Genomic DNA, 27,942 nt, shown 5'->3' on the forward strand with positions numbered 1-27,942 from the left:
CTGCAAATAATAAAGTTAAAAAGTATGGAATTATGTTATAAGTATTTAAATAATTTAGAGCTCAGTTAATAAAGAGTTATATTTTCAAAAGATAAATTTGTTTACTCGCACCAAATATTTTAAAATGTTTTCAAAAGCATAATAAAAAACCGAAAATTAAATATTGGCAAAAAGGAAAAGAATAAAACCGCTACACGACAATCAGAATTTGAAAGCAACGATCTTTTTTTGATGAAAAAGCAGGAGACAGAGAAATTTAGAGATAAGGTTGAAAGAAAAATGGTAGTTAGTCGTTATGGACAATGTCACAGCGCAACGTGGCTTGTAAATTCTGCAGTTAAAAAGAAAATAAAGATGGCTGACAACCCCAAATTGAATAATTTTTCTATACTATATTCTCACCAAAAATTAATTAATTAATAAATAAAAAAACTGAATAATTCATATCCATTCCATTCCTCACAAGTAACAAACCGCCCATTCTCCCAACCCCAACAAAGGAAAGGGGGGAGAAAGGAGAGAGTTCTGAAAATTTCAATTACCCACATCAACGGGGTATCGTATCGGAGATTCTGATTTTCAGGGCCAATCTCCATTTTTCTCCATCTCCGATCGACGATTTTGCTCAACAGCCGATCTCACTGGGTATTTTTCTTTTTATTCTGGCTTGATCTTTTATTTACTTCGCCCTTCAATCATCGGGAAAAATCAATTTCTGCATTTCGGATGCGTTGCTTTTGTCTGGGTGTTTTTGTTCGAATTCTGCCCATCTTTAGCAATTGTGTTTAATTGGGTATTCATGTCGATTGAGCCTATTGGATGTTTTGGTTTAGATTGGTTATTATGGAGCCGGCTTTGAATTTTTATTTGCCTCCTCTGCCTAATTATACACGAAGCGAACCCTTTTCCTTTGAGCGATTTCTTGTTCTTAGGGATTTTTTTTTTATTTTTTATTTTTTAGCTTAGTTGCATGTATCAGGCGTTTTTCCATTTTGTAATATCTGTTTCCACCGTATGGAGTCCCAAAATTTGCTTGTTTTAGAGCTTCAGGAAACTTTTTCTTTAAAAAGAAAGAAATATTAAGTCAATTCTGGTTGCTGAAAGAACTTTTACTTTCCTTTTTATTGGACTCGGTCGTTTCTAACATGGGTTTCTGTTTGCTGGTTCTCATTTGCTGCCGATAGCCTCATTTTGAACTGGTACAATATTATTTTTAGCAATATTATATAATTTTATTCTAGCTATATCATTTTCGTGCGTATTTTTATTTGTTTTTTTTTTCCTATAAATTTATCTCTATCTTGATTCAGAGTATAAGGGGTCTTTAGAACTTGTTTTTTCTTTTTTGTCAAATTGTTTGAGGCAGCTTGTGGAACCATAGGATCTGTTGGATGATCGTCGTTTCCTGGCGGAGCAATGAATAATCATTCAATGGAACTTGGGAGGCCTGCCTCAGGTGGTATCCTCATTGAAATTGGAGAGTCACTATAGATTAACTAGTTAAAACTATTTTCAGCACATGTATAAGTTGTAACTCTTGTGGCAATGAAAATAATTTTTGTGCTTTTTCTTGTCTTGTTCAGGCAAAAGAAGGTTAAGGGACCTATTGCTTCAAAGGGATAATCGCGTCTGTGCAGATTGTTGTGCTTCAGATCCTAAATGGGCGTAAGTTTTGTTTAGTGGGTTTCTGAATAAAATGAAATGTTATACCCTGATGGAGAACTCGAAATTACTTGTTAAAGATATATATAAAAGACATAATGCAACATAAGCACAAAGTGTTGAACTGGATTAAGATATCGATTACGTCTTAATTTCTGCATACCGTGTGTTTTCTTTTAGAGCTCAATAACACTTGCTTGGATGCTTTTTGCAGTTCAGCAAATATTGGAGTTTTTATATGCTTGAAATGTTGTGGTGTTCACAGAAGTCTTGGTTCTCATATATCAAAGGTGAACGAAATAGTTCTTGGTCCCAAAAATTATGAGAGCAGATTATTACTCGATATGCCGTAAAGTTGAATATTATTATCATCAACATGGTTATACTTATATTTCTCTTTGTATATAATGTTGAAGATGTTGCTAGGCTGGTTCCTATAGTTAGTTACTAGATTCACAACTAGACACTATTTTTTTTTTCCAATGATAGAGTAAAGGAGTTGATAACAGGATTATTGGATATTTGATAATCACAAATAGGTTGCCTCAAATAGTATCAAACTCAACCTCTGGTTGAATCCACGGGTCTTTCCCACTGTGTCTTGGAGTTAAATGACAAATAGTTCTTAATTTTTTTTTAATGTAAGAAACTGATAGAATTTCATTATCAAAAGGCCAGTACAAAAGACAGGGATTACAAAAAAGTGCTCCAATTGGTGAAGATATTTACAAGAGTATAATTACTAAATTCTTTAGAGAGCATACACCAAGAAGAAGTATAGAAATGAACAAGATCCCGAAAGCCCTCAAGAGACAAATATTTCTCGTTGAATATTCGTTGATTCCTCTCGAACCAATTTCTCCAACAGATCGCGTTTGTTCAAAGCACCAAAGCATTTCCTTTAAAAATCGGACCATTAAGAAGCTGAATTAGAGCATCCTTGAAATTCTTAATTTTCATTTTCTATTACAATTGTGTTACATATTTTTCTTACATGGCTATTGATTTGAACCAGGTGTTATCAGTGACGTTGGATGAATGGAGTGAGGATGAAATTGATGCCATGGTAGAGGTTGGAGGAAATTCTTCAGCAAATTCAATTTACGAAGCCTTTATTCCTGAAGGATATACAAAACCTGGACCAGATGCCACCCATGAAAAACGTTCAAAATTTATTCGGTTAGACATGATTTATTAACTGTGAACCATGCATTTATGTTAAAAGGACTTTTGTTTACTTGCTTTTTTCTCTATTTAATTTTTAAGAATGAATGCTTATTATATTTGTTCTTTGTTTATGAACTTTTGTGATTTTATTTTCTCTAATTTTTTTATAGTGCCTTAAATAATGAGCCCGTTACTTTGTTTTGAGCATTGAATTTGATAGGCAATAGTCAACTATGAGCAGTACATTACAATAGAAGGGATTCAATTAACAGTCGCTGCTAATAATTTCACTCCATTCGTGTTTTCTACAATTTTTTTATACAGGTCCAAATATGAACTTCAAGAATTTCTGAAACCGAGCTTAAGAATTTTATCATCCAACTCTGACAAAAGCAATATCCAAGCAAACTTTTCTGCAAAGATCATGAATAGTTTTCGTTCAAAGTCTTCACAGAAATCAGTGAGCTCTTGCATACCTTTTCTCCATTAGTTTTCCGTTCGATTCTATACCTTTCATTAATGAAGATACATATCCGTCTCTCCTACATTTTAGTTTAGAGTAAAAATACACCTACATCTTTGCTTGGTTACCATACAAACATTTTCAAGGCAATTGGAATACTTTTTAATGTGGAAGTGTAAATGATTAGTTGTCGACTACCAACGATCCAGCCTACAATAGGGTTTAGCTTTCTGATTCTATATTACTATAACTCTGCTATGTCTGAAATTTAAGTGATTACAGGCAGGTATGGTGGAGTTCATTGGATTATTGAAGGTCAAAGTGATTAAAGGGACAGACTTAGCTATCAGGGACATGATGTCGAGTGACCCTTATGTTGTTTTGACTCTTGGACAACAGGTTGGTAGTTTGCCCTTAATCATTTCTTCCAAACAGGCTCTTTGTTCTCGTTGTCCATTTATTTGTAAATTGTTGCCATAAATTGGGATTATGTCAGCAAGTAATGATAAGTTCGTTCCAACCGTAATAGGGCTAGGCCAGGTTGGGCTAGAAGGGTTTCTTAATTGTCTTCTTTTTTCTTCTCATCAGAGTTCAAAACTGAACGTGAAACATTGGTTTCATCTGACTAATTCCTTTATTCCATCGCCTTGATATAGATGATAACATCATGCCTTCCTTTTTTTTTTACCCTGTTATGTTAGACTGTTCAGACAACTATAGTCAAGAGCAACTTAAATCCTGTGTGGAATGAGGATCTCATGCTATCTGTACCTCAATGTTTTGGGACCTTAAAGTTGGTAAGTCTTTCTTAAGCTCTTTTTTTTGGACTCCACTGTTCAACTATGCATATTAATCTTAATAAAATGACTGAAGTTTCCCATTGATTAGTTTACTTACGATTTGGAAATCTTTCTTTTTGTCTATAATAAGAAAGCAACATTTTGTATGATATAGTTTTGTCTTTTTTTATTTGCTTGCCAACTGAAGAACTTTTCTGACTAATCATAACTCCATGCTCGCTTCTGCTGGTAATGTACCTGGCATCTTGTTCGAGTTGCTGAGTGTGTTTCTAGCAACTTTTCTAATGTGTGATGCCAGATCTAGCATACATACAAATACATCTTGTTAATATTTATAAAGTTATGCCATGTATGCCAATTGCACGACAGAAATGCTAGAGAAAGAAATCTGGTAAACTTTAAGGTTTGATAGATTTATTTGTTTGCCTAGGTTTTCCTGTGGAAATTATGATTGCCATGACTTGGCTGATCATTTTTCCTTTCTTGGTTGATGAATAACTGTGGTCTACGGAAAAGTTCGATGCCTCCCTTTTTTATGCTTGTTGCATAGGAGTTTTGTAGTGATTATCCTGTCTCTTATTTTCGTTAAAATAAAAAACTAATCTGATAATCAACAGTACAATTCTGAAAATACTGCTGGTTATTTATATGGCTTTTCTACTCGTCACCATATTGCAGCAAGTATACGATTATGACACATTTTCAGCAGACGACATAATGGGAGAAGCAGAAATCGATCTTCAGCCCTTAATAACATCCGCAATGGCATTTGGAGATGCTGGATTGTTTTCAAATATGCAAATTGGAAAATGGCTGAAATCACACGATAATGCTCTCATAACCGATAGTACTGTTAATATTGTTGATGGCAAGGTGAAGCAAGAGATATCACTCAAGCTTCAGAATGTGGAATCAGGAGAACTAGATCTAGAGCTAGAATGGATGCCTCTTGAACAATAGGTACATATGAATCCATCCCAATTTGTTTTCTGGTATAGTCACACTCTTATAGAATGGTATTGTGTATTTTATTTTATTTATCTGTTTTTCTTCTCTTTTGGGCTGAAATTTTTGTCTATGCACACTTTGTGGTCAGTAGCTGTAATTCTTTCTATTCTAAAAAACTGAGCACTACCTTTTACATGGTTTGTCCTTGTTCTAACCTCTAAATATTCACAACAACTCCATGTGATATGATAGTTTGGAACATTGGAGGTGGAAATCAATTTAAGGTCACTGCATTTCAAATTTTCAATGTTCTTGTTAGAGGTCATTAATTCCTTGGATTTATTTTATGTGAGAAGCTACATTCTCCAGTTCTTCATTTTCGTTCAAAATTAAGCAACTAGTACCAAATTAAATACTGCACAATTAACTAGCTGCCATCGACACCATCGCAGCTAAATCATTGTTCATCTGCCAAGTCAATCTTTCGTTGAAGATGAACGTGGATGCGATGCCTATCTTTCTCTAAGGATAGGCGATTGCAGAATTGGGCAAGGTTTTTACTACTTCCGAGAAATTTGTGGATAATGTGAGTGTTGCTAAAGTTGCAGAAAGCTAGAGCGGTGTTCGAATGGCGTGGAATGTGTCCCTTCTTGTGGAATCTGAGGCACCGCATACTGTTAATTAATGTGTTGAACATAAAACTATTTGATGATTCTGATATTTAAAACATTTTTGAGGATATACAGGAGATGGTGTCTACTTTAGGTATCCCTGTTTTTCTTATGTTGGTAGATCAGATGAGGAGGCTGGGTAGCTCAAGATCTGCCTATATTTACCTGTAATGTCCTAAACAGTCTCTGTATGAGCTGAGCCACTATTTTGAGAGAAATTTGTTGGATGTTCAGACTTCTCTTCATGATGAAATCTCTTTCCCCAAAATAATAATAAAAAGGAAGTAAAAGGTGGTGTGGAAAAAAATAAAAAGTTGAGAAGTGGGTATAACATAAAGCTTCATCCTTCAGTTTCGTCATTCATGCCTTTTGAAGAAAGAAAGTAATAAATAATGAAACATGATTCCAACAATAATGGGTACCGTACCGCGTTCTAATCATTTTAATTTCAGAACTTATCAGATTTAAGATGAGAATATCATTTTCTTGCAGAAGAGGATGAACACAGAGAAAAAACTCAATCTAAATCCCAACAAATTTCTACTGTTTTCTGATTTATTGATACGTGACAATATATATTCCCAGCATACAAATAAGCAATAATTAATCATTATGACAACTCTTACAGTAAGAAAAATTGGAACTGGGAAATTCGTGGTGTAAATGTATCATAATAATTGATGATGGTTGATAACTTTATCTTTTACTTGTGATTATTGTTGGAAGATAATGGCAATGATCTTTGGTTCTTGACCTTATAAACGTAGAATAGCACAGAACCCACTAGTAAAGTGACACCTGTTATTCCAAACGCCGCCGTCGCCACCAATAATGCGTTTCTAAGGCGCGTATCTCCACCGTCACGGCGGGTCCACCATCCCGGCGCCTCGCTCGAATTCATCGCCTTCGGCAACGGCAATGCGGCATCCGGTGTCGGCGATGACCTTCCTCCAAAGAACGACAGCATCTCCGGCGACGATTTGTCTCCCGCCGGGGGAGGGCTCTGAAACTCCAGCCCGTGCTCCGACGGCCGAATCTCCAGCGCCGTCGTTTTGACGGCGAGGACCGCCACGATTAACGGCAGGCAAACGGCCATCGCCGCCGCTATTTTGATCGGAATCATCGGCTAGACGATTAATCGAACACTGCGGCTCGTTTGGGCTCTGTCTTGTTGGTGTTGGCACTATTATAACGCGGAAAAAACTTGGAAATTAGGCAATCGAAAGGGGGGAAACAGTAACTGAGAGTTGTTAAGAACAATCATGGGAAGAAGATTGGATTTGGCGTAAAGGGGAAGCAAACGAACGCGCTTTAAAATCTTTGTTTCTTCTTTTTCTCGTAACCTTTTTATCTGTGTTTGGTACTTTAGGAAAAGTTTGTGCTGAACCTGAAGCATCGCATTTCTCTCTGCTAAAAGATTTCATTTTTAAATACTACGTTGGCCTCATTCCTTTCAAAACATTTAATTTATACGCTCTCAAACTTCGGTTCATTTTAGATACCGTACTTTTCAGTATAATAGATATGGCCAATCTTCAAGTGCACAAAATAATGACATTCAAGATCACCAACTCGACTTTCAAGCTCATCAATTCTCGAGTCGAAGTTTGTATATAAGAAAAGGCATGAAAAGATTAACGAGTTTAAATAATAGATTGACACTGGATGACTACTTTTAGGGAATGAGCAACATATCTTAATCGTTGAGCTATGCTTAAGTTATGTATTATGTTGTATTTTTAAACATGGACCATTTTAATCTGTCGATTTCAATTTTGTCTCATTTTTCCATCAAAATTGTAGTACAACACTAAATTTATTAAAATGTAACCATAAATTTGTATTGAAATATTGTCCTCGGGAATAAAATTTGTGTTTAAATTTTGTAAGTTAGAGACTAAAATAATCATTTTTTAAAAGTATCGGGACAAAACCATATATTTTGAAAGTACATTAACTAACATGAACAAAAGTTAAAAATAAAGAGACCAAAATGAACCAAAGTAAAAAAATACATGCACCAAAATAGTATTTAAACATAGATTTTTCTAAAAGGTATTTTCATAAATTATCTTCAATTATTATTGGCTTAAATTACAATCCTTCAACTTTTAGGTTTTTGCTTATTAAGTTCTCGTACTTTTTAACGTCGTCTAATAGTTTATTGAACTTTCAATTTTTCGTACCATAGGTCTCTAAACTATATCTGTTAATATTTAATTTTATATCTAATAGATCTCTGACCTATTTGACATTTTTTAATTAATAAATTGATTAGACATAAAATTCTTTTATTTTCTTATCTAATAGGACCATAGGTCTCTAACCTTTTAATTGTGTACTTAATAAGTTTGTGAATTTAAAAAATGTTGATTAAACCACATATTTATTCAATAAAAAATTTAAAAACTCAAGAATCTATCAACATAAAAGTGATAATTTATGGACTTATTATACATTTTTTAGAATTCATGGACGTATTAAAGTTAAAATTAAAATTTCATATATCTATTAGACATAAATTTAAAATTTCAATGACTAAATTTGTAGTTTAATTATATACATATATTTTAACAGCGGAAATAACATTTTTTTTTAATTTACACCGTAATAAATGAATTAAAATAATTATAACTAATTGCTGAATATTCAAAAATTATTTATTTCCATTGATATGATTTGTATCTTTCAGTTTTGTACCAACTCTAATAATGGCTTGAATTTGATGCAACATTGACTCCAATATTAAAATAATTGCGATGTCGATGCCGAATTTATTTCTAGAATTGTATTTGACTTTTCAAACCCATTGTTCCTTCTTATTTTATTTTTTAAAAAATAGTGTGTGTATATATATTTGTTATTGTATTTTTATTTAGGTTAACTTAAATACATTGCTGAATTTTGTATTTGTTTTGTGCTTTAGCTGGTCCTTATGCTTTTGAAGATTTTGTTTTGACTAAAATTTTAAAATATAAAATATAAAATAAAAGGGTAGTTTTCAAAATATGGCATAAATAATAAAACAGGTAGAGTACTACTTCTAGGGTTAATTTCAAGAAATATATAAAAAAATAGTTATCCAACAGCATATAATTTATTAGTTTCCAGAAAAAGGGATATTAATAAAATACATATTTATGTTCAAGTACTAGCACCGCATGCATTTACAGGCAAAAATGTAATTTGCAATAAAGTTAAATGGAAATCACATAGAAAGTATGATAAAACTACCGTTTTGGTCCTGAAATGGGTGATATTTAAGTATTATGCAATTAAATATTTTTCTAATACAATAAATTGGAAATACGAGAATTTGAACCTCCATCGAAAAAAAGTAGTAGAGATAAAGTTAACACGGAGCTATATTAATATTTACCATTAAATATTTTTGTTTAATTTCCATCATCTCAGTTTATTTATCCATCTTTGCAATTAATTTGTATTGACTATAGAATACTTAAACTTAGGGAAAAAAACATTTCCTCAGCATTTAATGTTTTAGGTGGTACCATTGGCTGTGATGTGATGCAAATTCGAATAAAATCTACATTTTTTTTTTTAACATAATAGAATATTGATGGATTTTTTGGGGTGATCAGATATTTAATTTTTAAATGCGGCATCAGGGCTATTGAGTGATGAGTAGCAAAATAATAATTAGTTTTTAAAAGTTAGGATTAAAATAGAAATCATATTCCTAAATAAGAAATGTAGTTGGAAGAGAAATTCAGTATTGTTATCGTTTCCGGCTGTGACCGTTGTCCCACGCCAGAAGAGTGAAGGGCGATCCGTGAATCAACAATTTTTTTTTTTCCTTTTTTTGTAAAATTTATTTAATTACTGTGTCGTATAGTAGCGTAAGGAGCAGCCAATGAGATATGGAGATGAGATTTCGGATTTGGGCGTGACCATTGAAATGCGACGGCCAATCGCCATGCGAGTTGGAAGCCCCTGCTCCTGCTCGAGCTTCCACAGATAAGAGACGCAGTTAAATTCAAGCTTCTCTGCTCACCGATGACCAATTACTCCGACGCTCACATCTGCCAGTGCCTCACCCGCATAGCAACCGCACGCCGAGCTTCTCCGGTCACAATCGCCGGAACCAGGCTGCAGACCGGCCAGCAGTTCGTTGAGAGTGTTTTCGCGCTCGCCCTAGGGCTGCTTGATCTCGGCCTCCTTCCGGGACACGTCGTTGCCATCTCTGCTTTCAACAGGTTCTCCACCTTTCAATTCGTAATGCTTTGATTTTGTTGAACCATGTGTAGTGCAGTGGTGGGTTCGAAATTAGTAATGATATATTGGATTTTAGACGTCGGAATTGTGACTTTCAGTTTTCTGGTTACCAGTGATTGGTACTTGGAGTGGTTACTAGCGGTTGCATTCGTTGGAGGTATTTCTGCTCCTCTGAATTACAGATGGGTATGTCAAAATTTTCATTATGTTGAATGTAGGAATTATTATTATGATTTATGTACATACGTGCGCACGTGCATATAGATTAATGATGGCTCTCAGTGCGTATTCCTACTTTTGTATTTGAAAGTCATGTAGTAATACGCGTTTGCATGCATGCAATGTATATAAAAGGCATGTACGCTATCTATACATCTTTCGGTACTCGGCTATGAGGGGTCTCTAAGTTGACAAGTTGTTAACGTCTTCTAGCAAGGACAGTTTCCAAATAGGAAGCTTTGGAGATTTTTAAGATTGGTATTTTTTGTTAAGATTTATAAATTTAGAGGGTGTCACAGAATAGAATAAAAAATGGCTACTTGAGTCCAAACTTGAAAATTCGATGTCATGCCAATTGTTTATTTGGTCGAGTGGATCTTGCTCTAACTGGCATGTGTGAAATACATTTTCTCAACATGTAGAGCGTTGAAGAGGCAATATCTGCAATGGTAGCTGTGCAGCCAGTGATGTTGGTCATTGATGAGGGCTGTTGTCAATGGTATACAAAGCTCCAGAACGACGACATACCTTCCTTGAGGTGGCATGTCTTAATTGGTTCCCATTTGCCGTGTTATGATAAAACAAGGGGAGGTGTGTGGTTTCCTTGATATTTACCATACAAAAGCAAAGTGGAAGGAAGCTGAAACTATGTTATTTTAATTTTATGTTTCTTTTTTCTTTTGTTGTTTTATCAACCTTTCTAATGCAAGCACCTTCATCTTGCCTCGCCAGCACTAACCTCTGAAGAATTGAAGAAGCATTATGTAATAAACCTACCACCGAATTTCCTCCATGCACCTGACGGTGCAGCTGTAATATGCTTTACTTCAGGTCCGTGTTCTGCTCGACCACAACTTCACCTTTTTTTTCTTTTGCACACACAAAATATCCATATTTGGGGTGTAATATCGGAGAGTTAAGATAATCTGGTTGAAATGACACTGAGCACCAAAGTTGTCAACAGTCCTTCAAGAGTTCAAGTTTTGTAGCAAGAATTGCTCTATCGAGTAGTTTGGCATCATGCCTTTCAAAGCAGAGCAACCGGGGATCTTTCTTGTAGTTACTGAAATATTAAAATGACTCTGGTATTATTTGAAGCTCAGAGTTCACCATTTAAGTTTAGAACTCACCGATCTGTTTCTAATTGTAATATTCCCTGTAGGAACAACGGGAAGGCCAAAGGGAGTTACCATCACGCATTCAGCTCTGATTGTGCAGGCTCTAGCAAAAGTTGCTATTGTTGGTTATAGTGAGGATGATGTATGCTTTTCTGTAATATCTGAAGGCTCTATCCATTAGGTTTAGAGCATACAAAGTCTTAGTATATTCCTTGAAGGGCATTCAGTGGATCAATTCTAGAGCTCAAGTAGTGTTCAAGCAGGAATCTCCTGATGGTTTTAAGTGTCGCATTTTCAGGTTTATTTACATACTGCTCCTTTGTGTCACATTGGTGGTTTGTCATCAGCCATTGCCATGCTAATGCTTGGAGCTCGCCATATATTAATACCTAAGTTTGAGGATAAGTCTGCTGCTGAAGCAATAGATCTATATGGTGTGACTTCTTTAATCACTGTCCCAGCAATGATGGCTGATTTAATTTCTTTAATCAGGTGTCTTTATTTGTGCTTTGTCGGACTTGTACTGTTTCTCTTAAAAATGTCCTCTCCTTGATGAATTTTGTTTCTTATAAAATAATTCAAAAAGAGAGAGAGAGGGAGAGAGAGGAAAAAAAAGAGAAACCATTCTTGTGAGAAGATATATTCATGGTCATTCTCTTGAAATTGAGGCATTTGTAATGTCAATGATCTTACCAAAGGAAACTTTAGTCATTATAGGGAATTTTTGTTGTAAAAAAATAGCATGGAAATTTTATGGCTTGTTTGGCAACAGTTGTCAAAACACTTTTATATTTCTATAGAACAAAAATTTGATGAAACATGTTTTTGATTAATGTTTTTTAAAAGCTACTTTTTGTTATTTTCTTTAGTATGTTCATGAATGACCTGATTTTTAAAACAAATAAAGTTATTCTTTCCTACAAAATCATGAATTTATGAATTATTATTTCAGTGCATAACAAGACTAATTTTTACAGGCAACTAACGACAACTCTTAAAAACAAAAGTAGAGGACTGTTATCAGAACAGTTTTCCAAACAAGACGTTATTCATTTATGAGTATTTTAAAAAGAACAATTATTAGTTTCACTTACATAAGAATGGTTGTCTATGAATTTATGTATGAGTTTTTTAATATTTGAAACCTGGAACATTTCTGTTCACCAGTGGCATAGATGTTATGTTATATTTATGGTGTAAGATAAAATTTTCCTATTTAATTACATCTCATTGTATATTGTGTTTTTTTCTGGAAAAAATAGATTCTTATGCTAACTGATCTTAATTGCTTTATGTAAATCCACCATCTAAATCCATGGGGCAATGTTTCTCTTAGTTCATGTCTGTTTGCACTTTATCTTCAAATGACTACTCTAAAGCTTAGTTTTTTCCTGTTTGAAACTGGCATGGGTGTGCTCATGGTTATCAAGGTTCAACTTTTCTCACTAGCACTTTGAAATATTTTACAGGGAAAAAGATAATTGCAAAGGACGAGAAAGTGTGAAGAAGATATTAAATGGGGGTGGGGGGCTACCATTAGAGCTAATAAAAGACGCCCTGAAAATTTTTCCAAGAGCCAAGCTTGTGTCAGCTTATGGTCGGCCTCGATACTCTGATTATTTCATCTTGTGAGAAATTAGTATTGTTGGCAATTTGATTAAATTTTATATCTTTGAATTTGTTGGAATAATTTACAAATAATGTGTTTGCTTAAGCAGGAAAGGATTTTTTTGGGTATGAAACTTCCAGTTGAATGATTCCTGGGACCCTTGAAAATATCACCTTACCTTATGATAGAAAAGTTTGCAATATTTTGCTGGATGTTATTCAACTGTTTCTAGGTCATCTAATTGCACAGAGAGTGGTCTATATACCGTGCTTGGGAACTTTGGATTCGCAGTCGGAGAAATGGTTGTTGCATGTGGAGAGTGAAGCTCCTTCTTTATTCAGTTTTTATCCGTGTTTCTAATATACCATGATTCATTTAAGATGGCTTTTAGCTGGTTGGGCCAGTTTTTGGATTCACCAAGTTCAGAGTTGGTTAAGGATAATCTTTGGAGTAGATTTTATTTAATGGATGAAAACGCACATCTTTTGTACAATTCTGTGGAGAGAAGTTAGTTAAATTGCCAGATTGATGAATGATGCAAGTTGTGGGATCAATATAAGCGATAGCTTAATTTAAAGGAAAATAGAACCAAGGAATTTGGAGGATAATTTTTAAGAAATTGGTTCAAGAGCAATTCTAAGAAGCCATAGCTTGTCAGAATTATGACTAAACCGTCAAGAAGAAATGAAGTTACTTTTCTAGTAATATCAGGGTACACAACTTGTAAAACATATGAAAATCATGTCTGAATTATGGCTTGGGAGGAATCAAAGAATTTTTCATGATAAGAGCAAGGATTGGTCTGAATGCTTTGATTTAGCTAAATTCAAAGCTTCTCAGTGGTGTTCTACTTCACTTATTTTAAACATTACTCTTCCCCCATTATTTGTGACTCTTGGAATGCCTTTATTCTCATCTTAAATTATGAGCTTCTTTTTGTATCTCTGTTGGTTGTTTCCTTTTTTCTATCTTCTTTTTCACTCTGTTTGGAATTTGTATCTCTGAAATTGTTTGTTTATTTCATTCATCAATGAAAATTTTGTATCTTGTTAAAGAAAAAAAAATGAAAATCATGAAGCGATCAACATGAATGATTGTTTACAGAAGCAATTTGGATATTTTGTTATATGAATGATATATGAAGATACATTCTTGTATATCTCTTCCTGGTTATATGTAGTGAAAAATTAAGTGCTGATCATTGCTTCGAGGAGTGACTTTTTGGATTTCATTATTTTCTTATTTTAGACTATCCATTTTTTAATCTTGCTATATCCTTATGTTCTTTGTATATCTTATATTTCATCTTTCATTTTTACCCTTCAGGGATGACTGAGACATGCTCATCATTGACCTTCTTGACGCTCTATGATCCAATGCGAGAAACTTCTATTCCACACTTCCATAGTTATGAGCATTCAAAATGTCACTCAATATATCAACCAGAGGGTGTTTGTGTTGGCAAACCTGCTCCTCACATAGAAATGAAGATTTCTCTGGATGGTTCTTCTCATGTTGGGAGGATTTTAACCAGAGGACCACATTTAATGCTTAGGTACTATGATAAAATTTCTCCAAGGCCATCAAATGACGTCAATGAAGTTTGGTTTGACACAGGTGATATTGGTTCAATAGATGATAATGGTAATTTATGGCTTGTTGGACGATCAAATGGCAGAATAAAAAGTGGTGGAGAGAACATTTATCCCGAGGAGGTATCTTCATTTTTTCTTATCTTGATGACATAATTAGAGAGCTTCTAGACATCTCCCGGAGTCCCATTACACCACATTTTGATTATTAATAAAAATGTTTTTACATGAAGTCATTATGAAATTACTATAGTAGGCATCCTTTTACAACTGTCCTACGTTCAAATTTACCTATGTTGATTTAACCTTTTTCCAGTTTAGTACTGCGCTACACTCAAATTGCCCATGTTGATTTTGATCTCTTTCCTGTTTGTCTTCGCCGAACAATCTTCTTTTCTAGCATTGTGCTTTATGGACAAGCAAACACTGTATACGAAATCAAAGAACTTCTTATTCAAATTTTGGTGAATTTGGAAGTTATTCCTTTCCTTTGTTTTTTGTTTTTCTTTTCCTCCCTTTAATTTTTGAGGTCCATACAATTTTTTGGTCTAAACATGGATCAATCCCTTAGATTTTATAAATTTAATATGTTTGACAACTTCCTATGAGAATATTTTTGAGATCATTTTGTTAGGGAAAGGACAAATATTATCCTATCTAATTTGAATCTTGATGTCTAACGAGGAATCAAATTACTTCAACAATTGATTCAAAGTGTTTTGCCTAGTGTTCCCACTGATGGAAACAACTTCATCGCTTTGATGGCAGAGCTTATGTGAAACCTTAATCATTGGATTGGTCTAGTTATCATATAGGAGTTTTCTTTTGCAGGCTGGATCTTTTGCGTGTTGTTGATTGATTTGGCTTGAGAGAAAGATGAGGGATTTTGAAGGTGTACAGGGGTCGTGGGAGGTTATTTGGAATTAATATGTTTTAGTACGTCTCTTGAGAATATAAAATTGGGCTACATATGAATTCAAGCCTTTATTTAAAGGCTTTGATCTAGTTACAAATGGTAAAACAATTAACCTAACAATAAAACATACTACTCTACAGTGCCTAAAACAACTAACTAATAGCACTTCTAACCTACAGTACAAGGGTCAAAAAACATTCAGGGTGAAAAATACAATAATAAAACAGCAAAACAATAAAGATACAAGGCAAACAAATATAAATACAAGCCTAGGTAAACCTACATCAGTTACTAAGCTTTTTCATGATTTCCCTTTGCTTTTGATCGTAAGCAGTCAGAACTCTTTCTGGTAATTTAATTTTTTGGAGACTCCTTCATTTGGTTTCAGCCTGTGTTTTTGTACGTCATTTTTCTGCTTTCTTTCATCTCTATGAAAGCAGTTCACTTGGCCCCTCTCCCCCCTCCCATCCCCAACCCCACAAGTTATATTATAGGGCCTGAGAAGTGCATATTACTATTAGTCTATTAGATGGTTTTGTGCGTCTACAATAGACATATTTATCTGTTGAGAGATTGCTTAATTAAATTTACCATATGTTTAAGTGTATAGGTTGGACAAAGCCAAAGAAATTTTGGTTAATAAGTAAAATTAAGACATATTTAACTATTGCAGGGGCATTGCTCTACTAGTTACACTAATATTGATTCATCTTGTGAAGTAGATTACACAAATGAGTTTACCACAAATGAGGTAAGTTAAGTGACATTCAAATTCGTTGAACTATGATGTAAATGATTTATGCTGACTGTAAATGATTTTCATCATAATTTCATTGTTCTACAGATATTCAAAAGTCGAGAAGCTTTAATTAGTTGGACACGAGAGGTTGGAAAGAGAAATGGATTGGTTATTGTCATAAAGACATCTGATGCGGGCGTGAATGGTAGGAGGCCTAGAATTTCTTTTGGGTGCGAGAGAAGTGGGAGTTATAGAAGGACATCGAAATTGGAAGTTTTAGGAGACAGAAAAGCACGCAAACTTACTGGAACCAAAAAGTGTGGATGCCCTTTTTTATTGAAAGGACAAAAGTTGACCACAGATGATGATTGGATTGTAAAAGTAGTATGTGGGGTACACAATCACCTAGCAATTAAAAATATGGAAGGACATTCATTTGCAGGGAGGTTATCACAAGAAGAGAATGAGATTTTGATGAACTTGTCTAGATCATCAGTCCGTCCTAAAGATATATTGAATACGTTGAAGAGTCGAGATGCTCGAAATGCTAGCACAATGAAGACTATATATAACGCTCGTCATCGGCAAAAGAGAGTTGAGAAGGAACGGAAACCAGATATGCAACAACTTTTTGGTGAGTTAGCTACATAAACTAAATTGAGCATCAGAAATTTATGCATTGGTTGTGAGGAGTGGTAGACAAGCCGTGCCTCTGAAATGAGGGCCCCATAAATCTCAAGTTGATTTAGGCTCACAAGCTTTGGCAAAACTTGTAGGTGTGGTTTAGTTGACTAAACACTAGTGAAAGTATTTACATTTTTATTGATACTATCTTATTATCTAAAATATTTGATATACGTATTAATAAGAATAAGTGAAAGGTTACAGGGTCCTGGTCAGACCATAGGCTTCGTACAATCTGACAAGAGGCACCCTCTTTCACAATCTTGGTTTTGGTTAGGCACTATTTTGGAGCTAAGTCAGCCCATTTTTCCATGCTTTTTAAAAATAGGAAACAAAACATTTCATTGATTCAATAAGTTCCAAAAGGGATGAAAACCATAACCCAGCCCGTGCTTCCATGCTTTAATGGAAATTTGGACAGGACAGCAAGATATATAGGAGATATATCTTGAATCCTCCTTTTGCTGGTATTGGAAGACTTTTCTCGTCATGCTGGGTTTTTATTTATTTCGTGGAAATTTGGTTAGAGAAGCAAGAGGATTTCTTAGGAGATTCATGTGGGTTATTTCCCTTTTCTGATTATTGATAACTAGGTCTTTTGCTTTGCGCCCCCCACCTACCCTTTTTTCTTTACAATTTCCATTAATATTCTGTTAGGTTGCCCTTTTGTTAATTTTGATAGTTTGTAGTTAGCGATTAGTTAGATAAGGAAACCTGTTAGCAGGTCTTTGTAATCTCATTTCTGAAAGTGTTGACAAATGAGATCTTAAGCTGCACTACTCTTGTCTTGGCCCCTTTTTTGTGTGGACTTCATCGCATAGGGCTAAATTTAATTAAATGGTTTGATTGGCAGCCTTTTCGTGAATTTATTTGGTAAGACTTAGTCCCGATAACCCAAGATGCAAGTTTCAACATGCTAATTGAAAGCATTCCATTTGGAAGTTGAAACTCTTTACTTTCTTACCTTATTTCCTTACTCGTCCTTACTTTATATCTATTCGTTTGTAAATTCATTTTATTTAATCTTCGAAACACTTGAGAAGTACTATATGAGATTTTAGGAACTATATTGTGTGTGCGTCTGACTGCTGAGGTAAGGAAATTGGTTAGAGAAAGCTGATAGGATGCTGACTCATAGATGGAATCATTAAAATTTATAGAAATTTAGTTTATATCTTTTCTAGAAGTAAGAAATCACTTCCAGAAATGTTTAGATAAAGTATGGCCTTGTCTCTGTGAGCCAGTAGCTATAACCAATTCAAATGGTCAAATTCCTAATGGATAGTTTGTCTTGGTGGTGTAGGTGGAGAGAATTCTATTGCAACATCCGGGAGTTAAAGGCTGTGTTGTGGTGGGCGTTCCTGATTCTCGTTTGACAGAGAAGGTTGTAGCTTGTGTTCAATTAAAAGAGGACTGGCAGTGGTATGATGCCTATCATGAAAAGATTGAGCAGCAGCATTTATCTAGTGCAATTCTTCGTATCCATTGCAAGGAACTGAACTTAACTGGGTAATTGCTCTGTTTGATATGTTTTTGGCTTCAGAAACGGCAGTTCCCTTGAACTACACCATAAATTTTCCTTTTTTATGAAGGTTCAAAGTACCAAAAGAGTTCATCATGTGGAGGAAGCCATTTCCAGTCACTTCAACAGGAAAACTGAAAAGAGACGCAGTTCGAAATGAGGTAAGATCTCAGTTTCTATTACTGCGTAGCAATCTTTGAAATGCAGCTCGTGAAGCTGCAAATGATAATTCGAGGAAGAACTCCTTCTGAGTATAGTTTGTTTGTTTTTATTGTTAAATTCATGTTCTTGTCATTTAGTTAATCTTAATGTTGATCATTTTTAGATTCTTTCCAAAGGGAATTCCATTAGGAAAGTTGAAATACTTTTGTCCATTCATCTAATAAAGTGTATTATTATTCTTTTACATGTTGCCATTTACAATATTTTTGTAGTTGCAACTAAACATTAAAACATTAAAACTATTTATTAATATCAAAATGTCAAAATTATTAAATACATTAAATAATAAAAATACATCATCTTTTGGTGATAAAATATAAATTTTGTGGTTGGGTAGCTTTTTTGAAATCATTTGGTGTCCTTATCTAAAGTTTTTTATGGCTATTCTCTTAAAAATATTTGTAACAATTAGAGGCCTTTTTCATAGGGTCGATATGTAACTATCCCTCTTTCTATTCTTTTTATTTTTCATTTTAATATTGTTAACCTACACTTTGTATACTTGGAATATTTGTACTCTTTTTTAACTTTTTCATATTAATGAAAACCTCTATTTCTTGTTAAGAAAAAAAAAAGAAAAATAAATTCTTGAGTGATATCTTAAATAAATAAACAAATATAATTTTAGCATTGAATTTTTCCATTCAGTCTTAGACTTTCAAATATCTTATTTTCATAGATTAAATTTTGTTTTAATGGGTAGAAATTCGATCTCACGACTTTTTGGTCGGAGATTGGTTGATAAAATCTAATTTTGTTATTCAAATCAAATTATGACTTCATGTAAATTAATATAGTTTATTATATATCAAATTTGGTATTAGATTTAGAAATGAGTGGTTGTTAAATGCCACTTGAAAATTTAAGGATAATGATGGAGGATATAAATAAAATATTCTTGCACTCAAAGAAAAAACTAAAATATTATTTAGATAAATAATAACTAAAAATAAATATATATATATTGTTAATACTTGAAAATTTTCGCATCATATTTTCTTAATTCAGATATTTGATTAAGAAAAGTATAATATTTGTAAGGACACAATTGAAGGTTTCAAAAACACAACAATGAGCCACTCCAACTCAAAATCGCCCGACATTAAAATATCTCAATGATTTCGACATTTCATTTTAACAAACAAGCATTTTTAATCTTCAATTCAATTCAACAACGTTGAACATTTTTTCCCTTCAAGAAAATAAGAAACAAAAAGTCACATGAAACATATTTCATTAACTTCTTTTGTTAAACTAAAAGTTTAATCTTTGAACTTTTAAAATTGTGTTTAATAAATTCTTGAACTATAGAAAGTATGTCATTAGTATAAACTTTCAATTTTGTATCTAATAATTGATTGATTATAAATGTTTGATTGGTGCTTGATGATCTCGTCTATTGGACATTTATTTAAAAATTTATAGACCTAATACAAAGTTGACATAAAGTTACAAGTTAAATAATATAATAATAAACATAAAAATGAAAGTTTAAAGGACCTATTAGATACTTTTATTTTCTATTGATAACTTACTATCTTGATCCCTAAATTTGTAATTTAGTCTTTATTTTATATAGTAAAATTTCTTTTAAAAAATAGAGATGTCTACGGGGATAATATAAAATAAATATGTATTTTCAAATGTAGCATGAGAAAGTTCAAAAGTCACTATATAACTTTATGAAATCATGTACAAACTTACGAATAATAAAAAATAAATTAAAAACATCGTGAACTCGAATCCTCGATCTCAAGAAAAAAATAATAATAATAACCCTCTCTTTCTAAAAGACGATCAAACTAAAATTCTTTCACTATTTCTCTTGAACATATAACAAACAAACAGTGAGTAGGGAAGGATTTAGTTTTGGCATTTAGACCTTTTGTCATATCTTTTTTTATCTTCACTTTTAACATTTTTAACTTCTATTTTTGTGTTTCGACTCTTTCTGCAATTCGTCGACGTTAGTTTAGTTCAATTATAATTGACACTTATTTTATATTTAAATTTGTGGTATTTTAGTTGAGAATTTATGAGTTGTGATCAGATTGACAAACTCTTTTTAAATTGAAGACCTTCATTTATGTGATTACAAAATATGACCGGACAACATTAAAATCTCTGAATTATTAAAAGTAATGTCTTGGAGGTGAGTTGTTTTTTTTTTAATTTAAAAATTAGGTGGATACGAGAGTTATTTAAGCCTCTAAATTTTAAATTTTATATTGTCTCTATCATTAATACAAATATGGAAGATAGGACTAACCAACCTCAATGAAGGTAATTGATGCATTATTCGTTGAGTTATCCTCGGGTCGACAATATGACATGTCGTGAGTTCGAATTATCAACCCTACATGTCGTTAGTATTAAAAAAAAAAAAAACTAGTTAAGACATTTAACCTCAACTAAAAAATTTGAGATTTCGAATTTCATCCAACGATTCTGTTTGGGGAAGGAATACCCTTTCGCCACGTGGAGAACGGGGATTCGCCGTTAACAGAAAAATTAGAGGAATAAGCTTACGGAGCTCCATCTCGAAAGATTCGAGATGGGACATTCACCACTTCCTATTGAGGAATTCTCTCGATATTTTCAAGAATGTGTCCGAGGTCGATCTGCTTGAATACGACACATCCTACCTCAAGTCCGACCAAGATAACCGTCTGTCGTAACCTAAATCTATAAATAGAGGGTCTCATTTTACTATCATACCATTCATTTTTTATCACATTGCTCACTACAATCTATTCAATAAACATATCACATTATCAATGTGGAGGAGAAACTACAATATGTACACAATTTAAAGTTGAACCACCCATTGATGGTTTAAATTGCAATTGAAAAGGGATGTTTGACAGTACATTACTTATTTGTACCACAGTCAACAGATATTTATTTTTGGACACACAAACACACCCTAACATATTTGAAACCATTAGTTTACATTCAACAACAACCAACAAATTACACCTTTCTTTCTCTATTACATTACCCGAAATTTATTTTTGAAAAATACTTACTTATACGTCGATCAATCAATAAGATTTTTTTCTTATTTTTCTCACTGATTTTTTGATGTGACGTATTTTTATTGGTATAAAAACATACCAATAAAAATGGAGGTAAGTATTTTTCTTTCTTTTTCTTTTTTGTTTTGTTTTTAATTTTTGGTGTTCTTCTTGGCCTTGGCCTTCTGTGCTCTGTCAACTAACCAGTCCAAGATGGTGCCACAGACAAGGTCCACGCTCTCCTTGGGCTCGCCGATCAACTGGTGCCACATCCCCGGAAAAACCTTCAGCGTCTTGTCCTCGCTCGCCGCCGATTCGAACACGAACCTCGCCGACCGGCAGTCGCAAATGACGTCGTCTTCCCCGTGGAGCATCAGCATCGGAACTTCGAGTTCGTGGCAGTTCATCTTTATGTACTCGCACACCCGGAGGAACTCCAATGCGGTGGCCATCGGCGGCTTCCCGGAGAATCGCCGGTTAGGGTTCTTCGCCACCAGTCTCCGCTTCCACTCCTCTTTGTACGATTTGCTCGCGAGAGGCTTCGATACGACCAATCGGAGAGACGGCGCCAGAGACGCGGCCAGAGGAAGAAGCTTCTCCAGCGGCCAGATCGGTTTGAATTTGGCGGAGATTCCGCACATGGCGCCGTTGAGAACGACGCCGTTCCAAACCCCCTTCTGCTTCAGAGAAATCAGAATGGCGATCGCGCCGCCGAGGGATTCGCCGTAGAGAAAAGCCGGGAGATTCGGATTCTCCGCCCGAACAGAGTCGAAAAACAGAGCACAGTCGAGAACGAGGAGGTCGATGTCTGGGACGGAGCCGGGGGAGCCTTCGGAGCGGCCATGGCCCTGGAGGTCGAGGGAGCAGACGAGGAAGCCGGATTTGGCTATGGCGACGGCGGTGAGCTCGAAGATCCAGCCGCTGTCGGAGGTGTAGCCATGGACCATGGCGACGACCCCTTTGAGGTGCGTTTGGGAAGCAGGGCGCCATGACTGAGTGAAGATCTTCATGTTGTGGGTATTGAGGATGAAGCTTTGGTGGTGGGTAATTTGATGCTTCTTGTAGAATTCTTGTGTGGTTAAGCCGCCATGGGGGCTGTTCTCGTTGGCCTGGTTTATTGGGTGCGACATTTTTTCAGAAACAGAGAATGGGGAGTGGATATTTGAGTTTTTGAAGGAATGGAGAATTGGTTAAGTGTTGGGAGTTGAGAATAGAGGCTGGTGGTGTTGTGGTGTCAGCTGTGCCAATAAATTTGGAAATTCAGAGGAATGGACACAATCATTGTACCATTCTCCCTATCCTTTTTTAACTTCTCCCCCTCATAAATTCTGTCTAGAGATGTGGAACTATATGCACGAAATGGAATCTCACCCTCTCGCTTGTTATATTCAAAAAAAAAAAAAAAAAGTTAATTTATCGTATTAAAAATGACGTGGGTCTACCAATATTCAAAAGTTATTTATAAAAGCAACGTTATAGTATGAACAAAGTAGTATACAGTAGTTTTTCAAAACACTCCACCGTGTTGTATGATTTTGTTGGTTAATTTGGGAGGTGTTTAAGGTTGGGGAGGAGAATTTATAGTTCAAAAGTATATGTAGATGTCTCATTGTGATCTATGGATTTGGACATATTAACCTTATTTTGAAGCTGGTAAAAGTCTTTGAGTGTTTGAATTTCAGATCCTTTCTGCTCTCTATAAACATGGATGAATTCATATTTGTTTTTAAAATTCTGATTTTGTAGAAATTCTGATAACAACATTTTTATATTTGTAGTATTTTTAGATTTTGGATTTGATACTTGAACTCATTTTTTTTTAATTAAATAATAAAAATATAGATGTTAGGACATCTGAACAATTCTATTTTTATTGTATCTATTATTTCTATATTTATTTTTAAATTATCGACCACAGGCATCAAAAAATAACACCTTTTAATTTGCATGGAAAGAAAAAACATGTTGAATTGGATTTTTGATGAGGTGGCAATCAAACAAAACCAAAAAAATAAAGGCCATTAAAGAGCAGAAGAATAAATATTGGGAGAAAGTGGTTATTCAGTTAATTTATATATTGTATGGGGATGTGTTTTAAAGGTTTTTATAGGATATTGTAATTTTTTTTAGAAGAAATTACAGGATATTGCAATTGGTCCTTTATATTTATTATATTATATTGTCTTGTCACATCACATCAGTCTGCTGTCTGGTATAGCATTCAATTTTATTTGCACGCATATATTCCATACGATTCGAAAAGGAGTTTAAAAAAATAGTAAAATAAAAAAATATATGTTTTTATGTTTCAAATTAAAAAATTTAAGGTCCGGTTTTATTTTATTTTGAAATTTAAAAATTTGCTACTTAATAAATTTATTACCAAATAAATAATGAGCAATAAATTTAAAATATAAAAACAAAAACATTCTCAAATTAGTAGTGAATAAAGAAATTAAAAGCAAATAATTTTAATTTTTGAAATAACTGAAATAAAGAAAATATTACTCACCCGATTATGAAAAAGATTGGATGAATGATGAAGCACTAAGTAAGACAAATATTGGATGAATAATGCAGGTCTCTTAACCATCTTTCAATATTTAGAAAAAATATCACTTACCCAATTATGAAAAAGATTCCACTAATCAATCAATTTTAAAGGTAGCAAAATCATCAAAAGGGTATAAAACGACCGTCATCACCAAAAAGTATAAACTCTCATGTTTAGGAGATAGGTATCTAAGTTAGTTGATCAACTATATTATTCAAATTGACTGTACAAAGTAGCGAGACATTAGAAGGGTACAGAATTACATAAAAAATATATATATATAATATACTTTGTTTTTTCTTTTTAATATATATAACAAATACTCTATCATTTTCACCTCTTCTAGAACTTCACATACCCATCACCACCCAACCCCTCCTTATCCTCTCCTGCCCCATTATTTCTTATATATAATTATGGCCGTTGAATGAAATAGGAGTTCAAATTAACTCAAATCACTCCCTCCTTAGTTATAGGACAATCGAATCAGAAATACTCATTCTATAAAGTTATGGATAATATTCTCATTCACTATTTGCTACACTATTATCATATTAAAAATAACGTGAGATCTATCCATATTAATCAATTATTAATAAATATAAAACTATAGTGTAAACATACGAGAGTTGAATTAAGATTAGTTTTGTTTGAAGAAAAATTATTGACTACTTATGATTATGTGGTGTTCACATAAACACTTGTCATTCTATGTAATATTTTTAGCCAACAAATCAAAACCATTCATTATTTTTTCTTCGTCTATTTTTGTGCTATGTATCTATTTCCATTTATTTATTATTATTTATAATTTTTTTTTTAAAAGATATCTATTTCCATTTATTATTAAATGCTGTGATGTAGCAGCGAGTAGCTTGCTGCCCAACTACTACTTAACCATCCTATTTATTTTTAATTATAACTATCTATTTATCATTATCCTTACTTCTTTTTTAATTTTAAGAGAAATAAAATGACAGCCAATTAAAGGACTGAGATACGAGATCTTACAAAATAATTATTAGCTTTTCAAAACCAATTTGGAGATTTATTACACAACTTGAAATTGTCATTATCATCTAAAATGTGCCCGTTGGATAACAGCTCATTTCTCTTTTCTTTTATATTTTTTTTATTTAAATACAATTTTCATCCATGTTTAGTTTATTTTGATTTTTTACTATTGAGGTGTTTATTCAGGTATTAATGCTTACAAATTTTGTTCTTTTATTTTATGTAATTCCTTCATTTTTTTATTTAGTATTTATAAAAAGGGATCATTTTGGTCTCATCATTTTTATTTTTATCTAATATTTTTATATTATAACTGTAGCACCACATTTCACTCACTAAAATTTTTGAAATGCAGTATTAAATGGTTTCCAATGTATATAAAATTTGTGTTAAAATTTTCCAAATAGGGATTAAATCGGTCATTTTTTAAAAGTATAGGGAAAGTTTTTAAAGTGCAAGGACTAAAATAAACAAAGGTTTAATATATAAACTAAAATTAACGTTTTGAAAGTACATCAAACAGAAAGTGAAGTGACAAAAATATATATATATATATTTCCTTTCGAAGGAAAAACTAATTTGTTGGATGATGCTAAAGTGGTCGTAGCTCTGCGATAATTGACGAAGTTGTGAGTTCGATCCCCACCCCACATGTTTAAAAGAAAAAAAAACATTGTTGGATGACCATTTTTTATAACAAAATTTATGAGTTATTTGGATTTAAAAAAAAAAAGATAATATATTCGAATGGCTGTTTTAGAAACTTATTTACATAAATGTCTAAATTTCTATAAATTTACACTTTTAGATTTTGGATTTTAATTTAATTCTGAATTTACCCCTATTGATTGCATTTTCATTTATTAATAGATTTGGATTTTTTGAAATATAAAATTATTATTTCCATAAATTAATATCACAATCATTTAATAAACGTGGACCCCATAGATATTATCTCAATTCAAATTCCTTAATTCTCTCCTCCAAATCCCCAAAAAAGATTTTTTTCATCTCTCCTCCATTGTTTCCGATTTTCTTCTTCGTTCACTGCCCAACACAACATCATTGTCGTCTGCTACTTTCCCTAAAACATGTAAAATAGTAAAGGCTCATTACAGGGCAAATAATCCAAGCTGAAAGCCAATATGAAGTTCTAAAAGATATGATATAAAGTATAGCATATTGAGTATATAAGATATTTGATATAACATAAACTAAACCTTATGCGATATAAAATTTATCCATATGTATTGATGTAAATCATTAACGGTATATATTCAATATATTTTTAACTTTAAATCATCATCTGTATATATCGAGATACATAAATCTTGAGATATAATATATATCTTTATCTAAACACTATATATCACCATACATACGTTACTCATAACAAACAAATAAATAAAAATATACTCGTATATACTAATGTAATACCGAAAGTCCTCTGTAAACTAGAGATATATTATATATCCTAGTAGATTTTCCATGGAAATTGTTTCACCGGTATATATGGAGATACTTTTATGTAGATATATATTATATATCATAATCATTATCACTATATTATATAAACTCAAATATAGACTGTTATAAAGGATAGTAGCCGATAGCATGAGATAACAGGAATCAGAGAGCAACAGATTCTGTCAAAAAATGAAACCTAATTTTAGAATATACAATAAGAACTATATACCTAGATTCTGTGCAAAAATGAAACCTAAATATAGCATAAAATACGACATAAGTGGACATGACGGACTGGATTGCTCATGCGATGGAGGAAGAAGATGAAATTAGAACTTACAGTGTAATGGGTCGACGTAGCCGCCGGAGACGAAGGAAGCGTGACGATGTTGCCCTCTGAAATGCGACGGAGGCCACCAGAGATATTTTCTGCAAAGAACAGAGAAGCACCCGTCGGAGAAATCTCTTCAGAAACGCGACGAGAAGCTTGAAGATGGAGAAACCTTTTTGTCGCAGCGGTGAAGAAGGAGAAACCAATGGAGATGAAGAGGTTACGAAATTGTGGGTTTCTAAAAATCTCAATTTTTGACATTTGAATTTGCTTACTTTTAGGGATTTCATATATCTTAATAAATATTTACCAATTTCATATTTTATTTTGAGAGGGATATATTAGTAATTTCTATTATGGGTACCATCTATTTTGGAATTATGTTAGACAAAAGCTTTCAATCTTTTTATGTAATTAGGTATCTTAAATAGACCCTCTATGCTAAAAAAGGAACTTTTTGCCGGGGCATTATAAACTGGGCTTTTTATGGGTTTTCCTGGCCCAGTTACATTTGGGCCTTTCCTGGCTTGGACCCATGGTGCATAGGTCATGTTAGGATGAACTCTTGATAAACCAGAGAATATATATGTTTCTACTTTTTTTTTAATTAAACATTTCTTAATATTTTTACCAGGTCCATAACAGATAGTTCAAACCTCCCTAATCTTAATTTATGATTTCCTATTTGAGGTCAACCAATTAGTCATTGATGGAAGATTAAGTATATTGATAATATAATAATTATAAGTGATAAAAATGAGTTTTTTTAATAAAGAAAAAAAATATTTTTTAGTATCTGAGAAAAGAATAGTAGTTATTCTGTAGTTTATAATAGATTAAATAAAATATTAGGGAGGCACATCGCCAATTAATTACGGTCATTAACTTTTTATATTTTTTTAAGTACTAGTTGTCTTTTAGTTAAAATAAGATAACTCTACGGTTTCAGTATAGTTTTAATTTAGTATTTCAAATTTGGTTCGGTAATTTA

General features: G+C 33.2%; 3 protein-coding genes across 11 annotated transcripts; 2 read left to right on the plus strand and 1 right to left on the minus strand.

Moving 5' to 3' along the window:
- Positions 1-462: 462 nt before the first annotated feature.
- LOC111015728 (ADP-ribosylation factor GTPase-activating protein AGD12) lies at positions 463-5,944 on the plus strand. Of its 4 annotated transcripts, XM_088122227.1 has the most exons (11): positions 463-645; positions 1,185-1,199; positions 1,367-1,456; positions 1,584-1,665; positions 1,877-1,952; positions 2,678-2,841; positions 3,154-3,289; positions 3,575-3,691; positions 3,994-4,089; positions 4,771-5,052; positions 5,493-5,944. In XM_088122227.1, exons 3-10 carry the CDS (start codon positions 1,417-1,419, stop codon positions 5,050-5,052), a joined length of 993 nt encoding a protein of 330 aa, XP_087978353.1. In that variant the 5' UTR covers positions 463-645; positions 1,185-1,199; positions 1,367-1,416; the 3' UTR covers positions 5,493-5,944. The 4 variants fall into 4 exon arrangements, with proteins under 4 accessions (XP_087978353.1, XP_022146535.1, XP_022146534.1 ...); XM_022290843.2 differs by lacking the exon at positions 1,185-1,199 and having other exon boundaries at positions 1,382-1,456; XM_022290842.2 differs by lacking the exon at positions 1,185-1,199 and having other exon boundaries at positions 464-645.
- Positions 5,945-9,458: 3,514 nt separating this feature from the next.
- AAE14 (acyl-activating enzyme 14) lies at positions 9,459-18,752 on the plus strand. Of its 6 annotated transcripts, none has more exons than XM_088120816.1 (11): positions 9,461-9,928; positions 10,046-10,133; positions 10,589-10,757; positions 10,899-10,997; positions 11,329-11,426; positions 11,583-11,776; positions 12,754-12,881; positions 14,220-14,608; positions 16,075-16,152; positions 16,246-16,774; positions 18,128-18,267. In XM_088120816.1, exons 1-11 carry the CDS (start codon positions 9,729-9,731, stop codon positions 18,160-18,162), a joined length of 2,007 nt encoding a protein of 668 aa, XP_087976942.1. In that variant the 5' UTR covers positions 9,461-9,728; the 3' UTR covers positions 18,163-18,267. The 6 variants fall into 6 exon arrangements, with proteins under 6 accessions (XP_087976956.1, XP_087976942.1, XP_087976959.1 ...); XM_022290873.2 differs by having other exon boundaries at positions 9,463-9,928; positions 10,061-10,133; XM_022290874.2 differs by having other exon boundaries at positions 9,831-9,928; positions 10,061-10,104.
- A 2,624-nt stretch (positions 18,753-21,376) lies between these two features.
- LOC111015823 (caffeoylshikimate esterase) lies at positions 21,377-22,884 on the minus strand. The gene has a single exon (XM_022290983.2). It carries the CDS (start codon positions 22,713-22,715, stop codon positions 21,738-21,740), a length of 978 nt encoding a protein of 325 aa, XP_022146675.2. The 5' UTR covers positions 22,716-22,884; the 3' UTR covers positions 21,377-21,737.
- Positions 22,885-27,942: the final 5,058 nt, after the last annotated feature.

The sequence above is a fragment of the Momordica charantia genome (genome assembly GCF_013281855.1).
Source record: "Momordica charantia cultivar OHB3-1 chromosome 1 unlocalized genomic scaffold, Mcharantia_2.0 BLBB01000001.1, whole genome shotgun sequence".
Taxonomy (NCBI): Eukaryota; Viridiplantae; Streptophyta; class Magnoliopsida; order Cucurbitales; family Cucurbitaceae; genus Momordica; species Momordica charantia.

Bases quoted from the DNA above. Each gene is read 5' to 3' on its own strand.
- LOC111015728 (XM_088122227.1), top strand. From the start codon at position 1,417: ATGAATAATCATTCAATGGAACTTGGGAGGCCTGCCTCAG. The intron at 3,290-3,574 runs GTGAGCTCTTGC...AAGTGATTACAG, and splicing joins CAAAGTCTTCACAGAAATCA to GCAGGTATGGTGGAGTTCAT. The intron at 3,692-3,993 runs GTTGGTAGTTTG...CTGTTATGTTAG, and splicing joins TTTTGACTCTTGGACAACAG to ACTGTTCAGACAACTATAGT.
- LOC111015823 (XM_022290983.2), bottom strand. From the start codon at position 22,715: ATGTCGCACCCAATAAACCAGGCCAACGAGAACAGCCCCCATGGCGGC.
- AAE14 (XM_088120816.1), top strand. From the start codon at position 9,729: ATGACCAATTACTCCGACGCTCACATCTGCCAGTGCCTCACCCGCATA. The intron at 12,882-14,219 runs GTCGGCCTCGAT...TTTACCCTTCAG, and splicing joins CAAGCTTGTGTCAGCTTATG to GGATGACTGAGACATGCTCA. The intron at 16,775-18,127 runs GTGAGTTAGCTA...TTGGTGGTGTAG, and splicing joins AGATATGCAACAACTTTTTG to GTGGAGAGAATTCTATTGCA.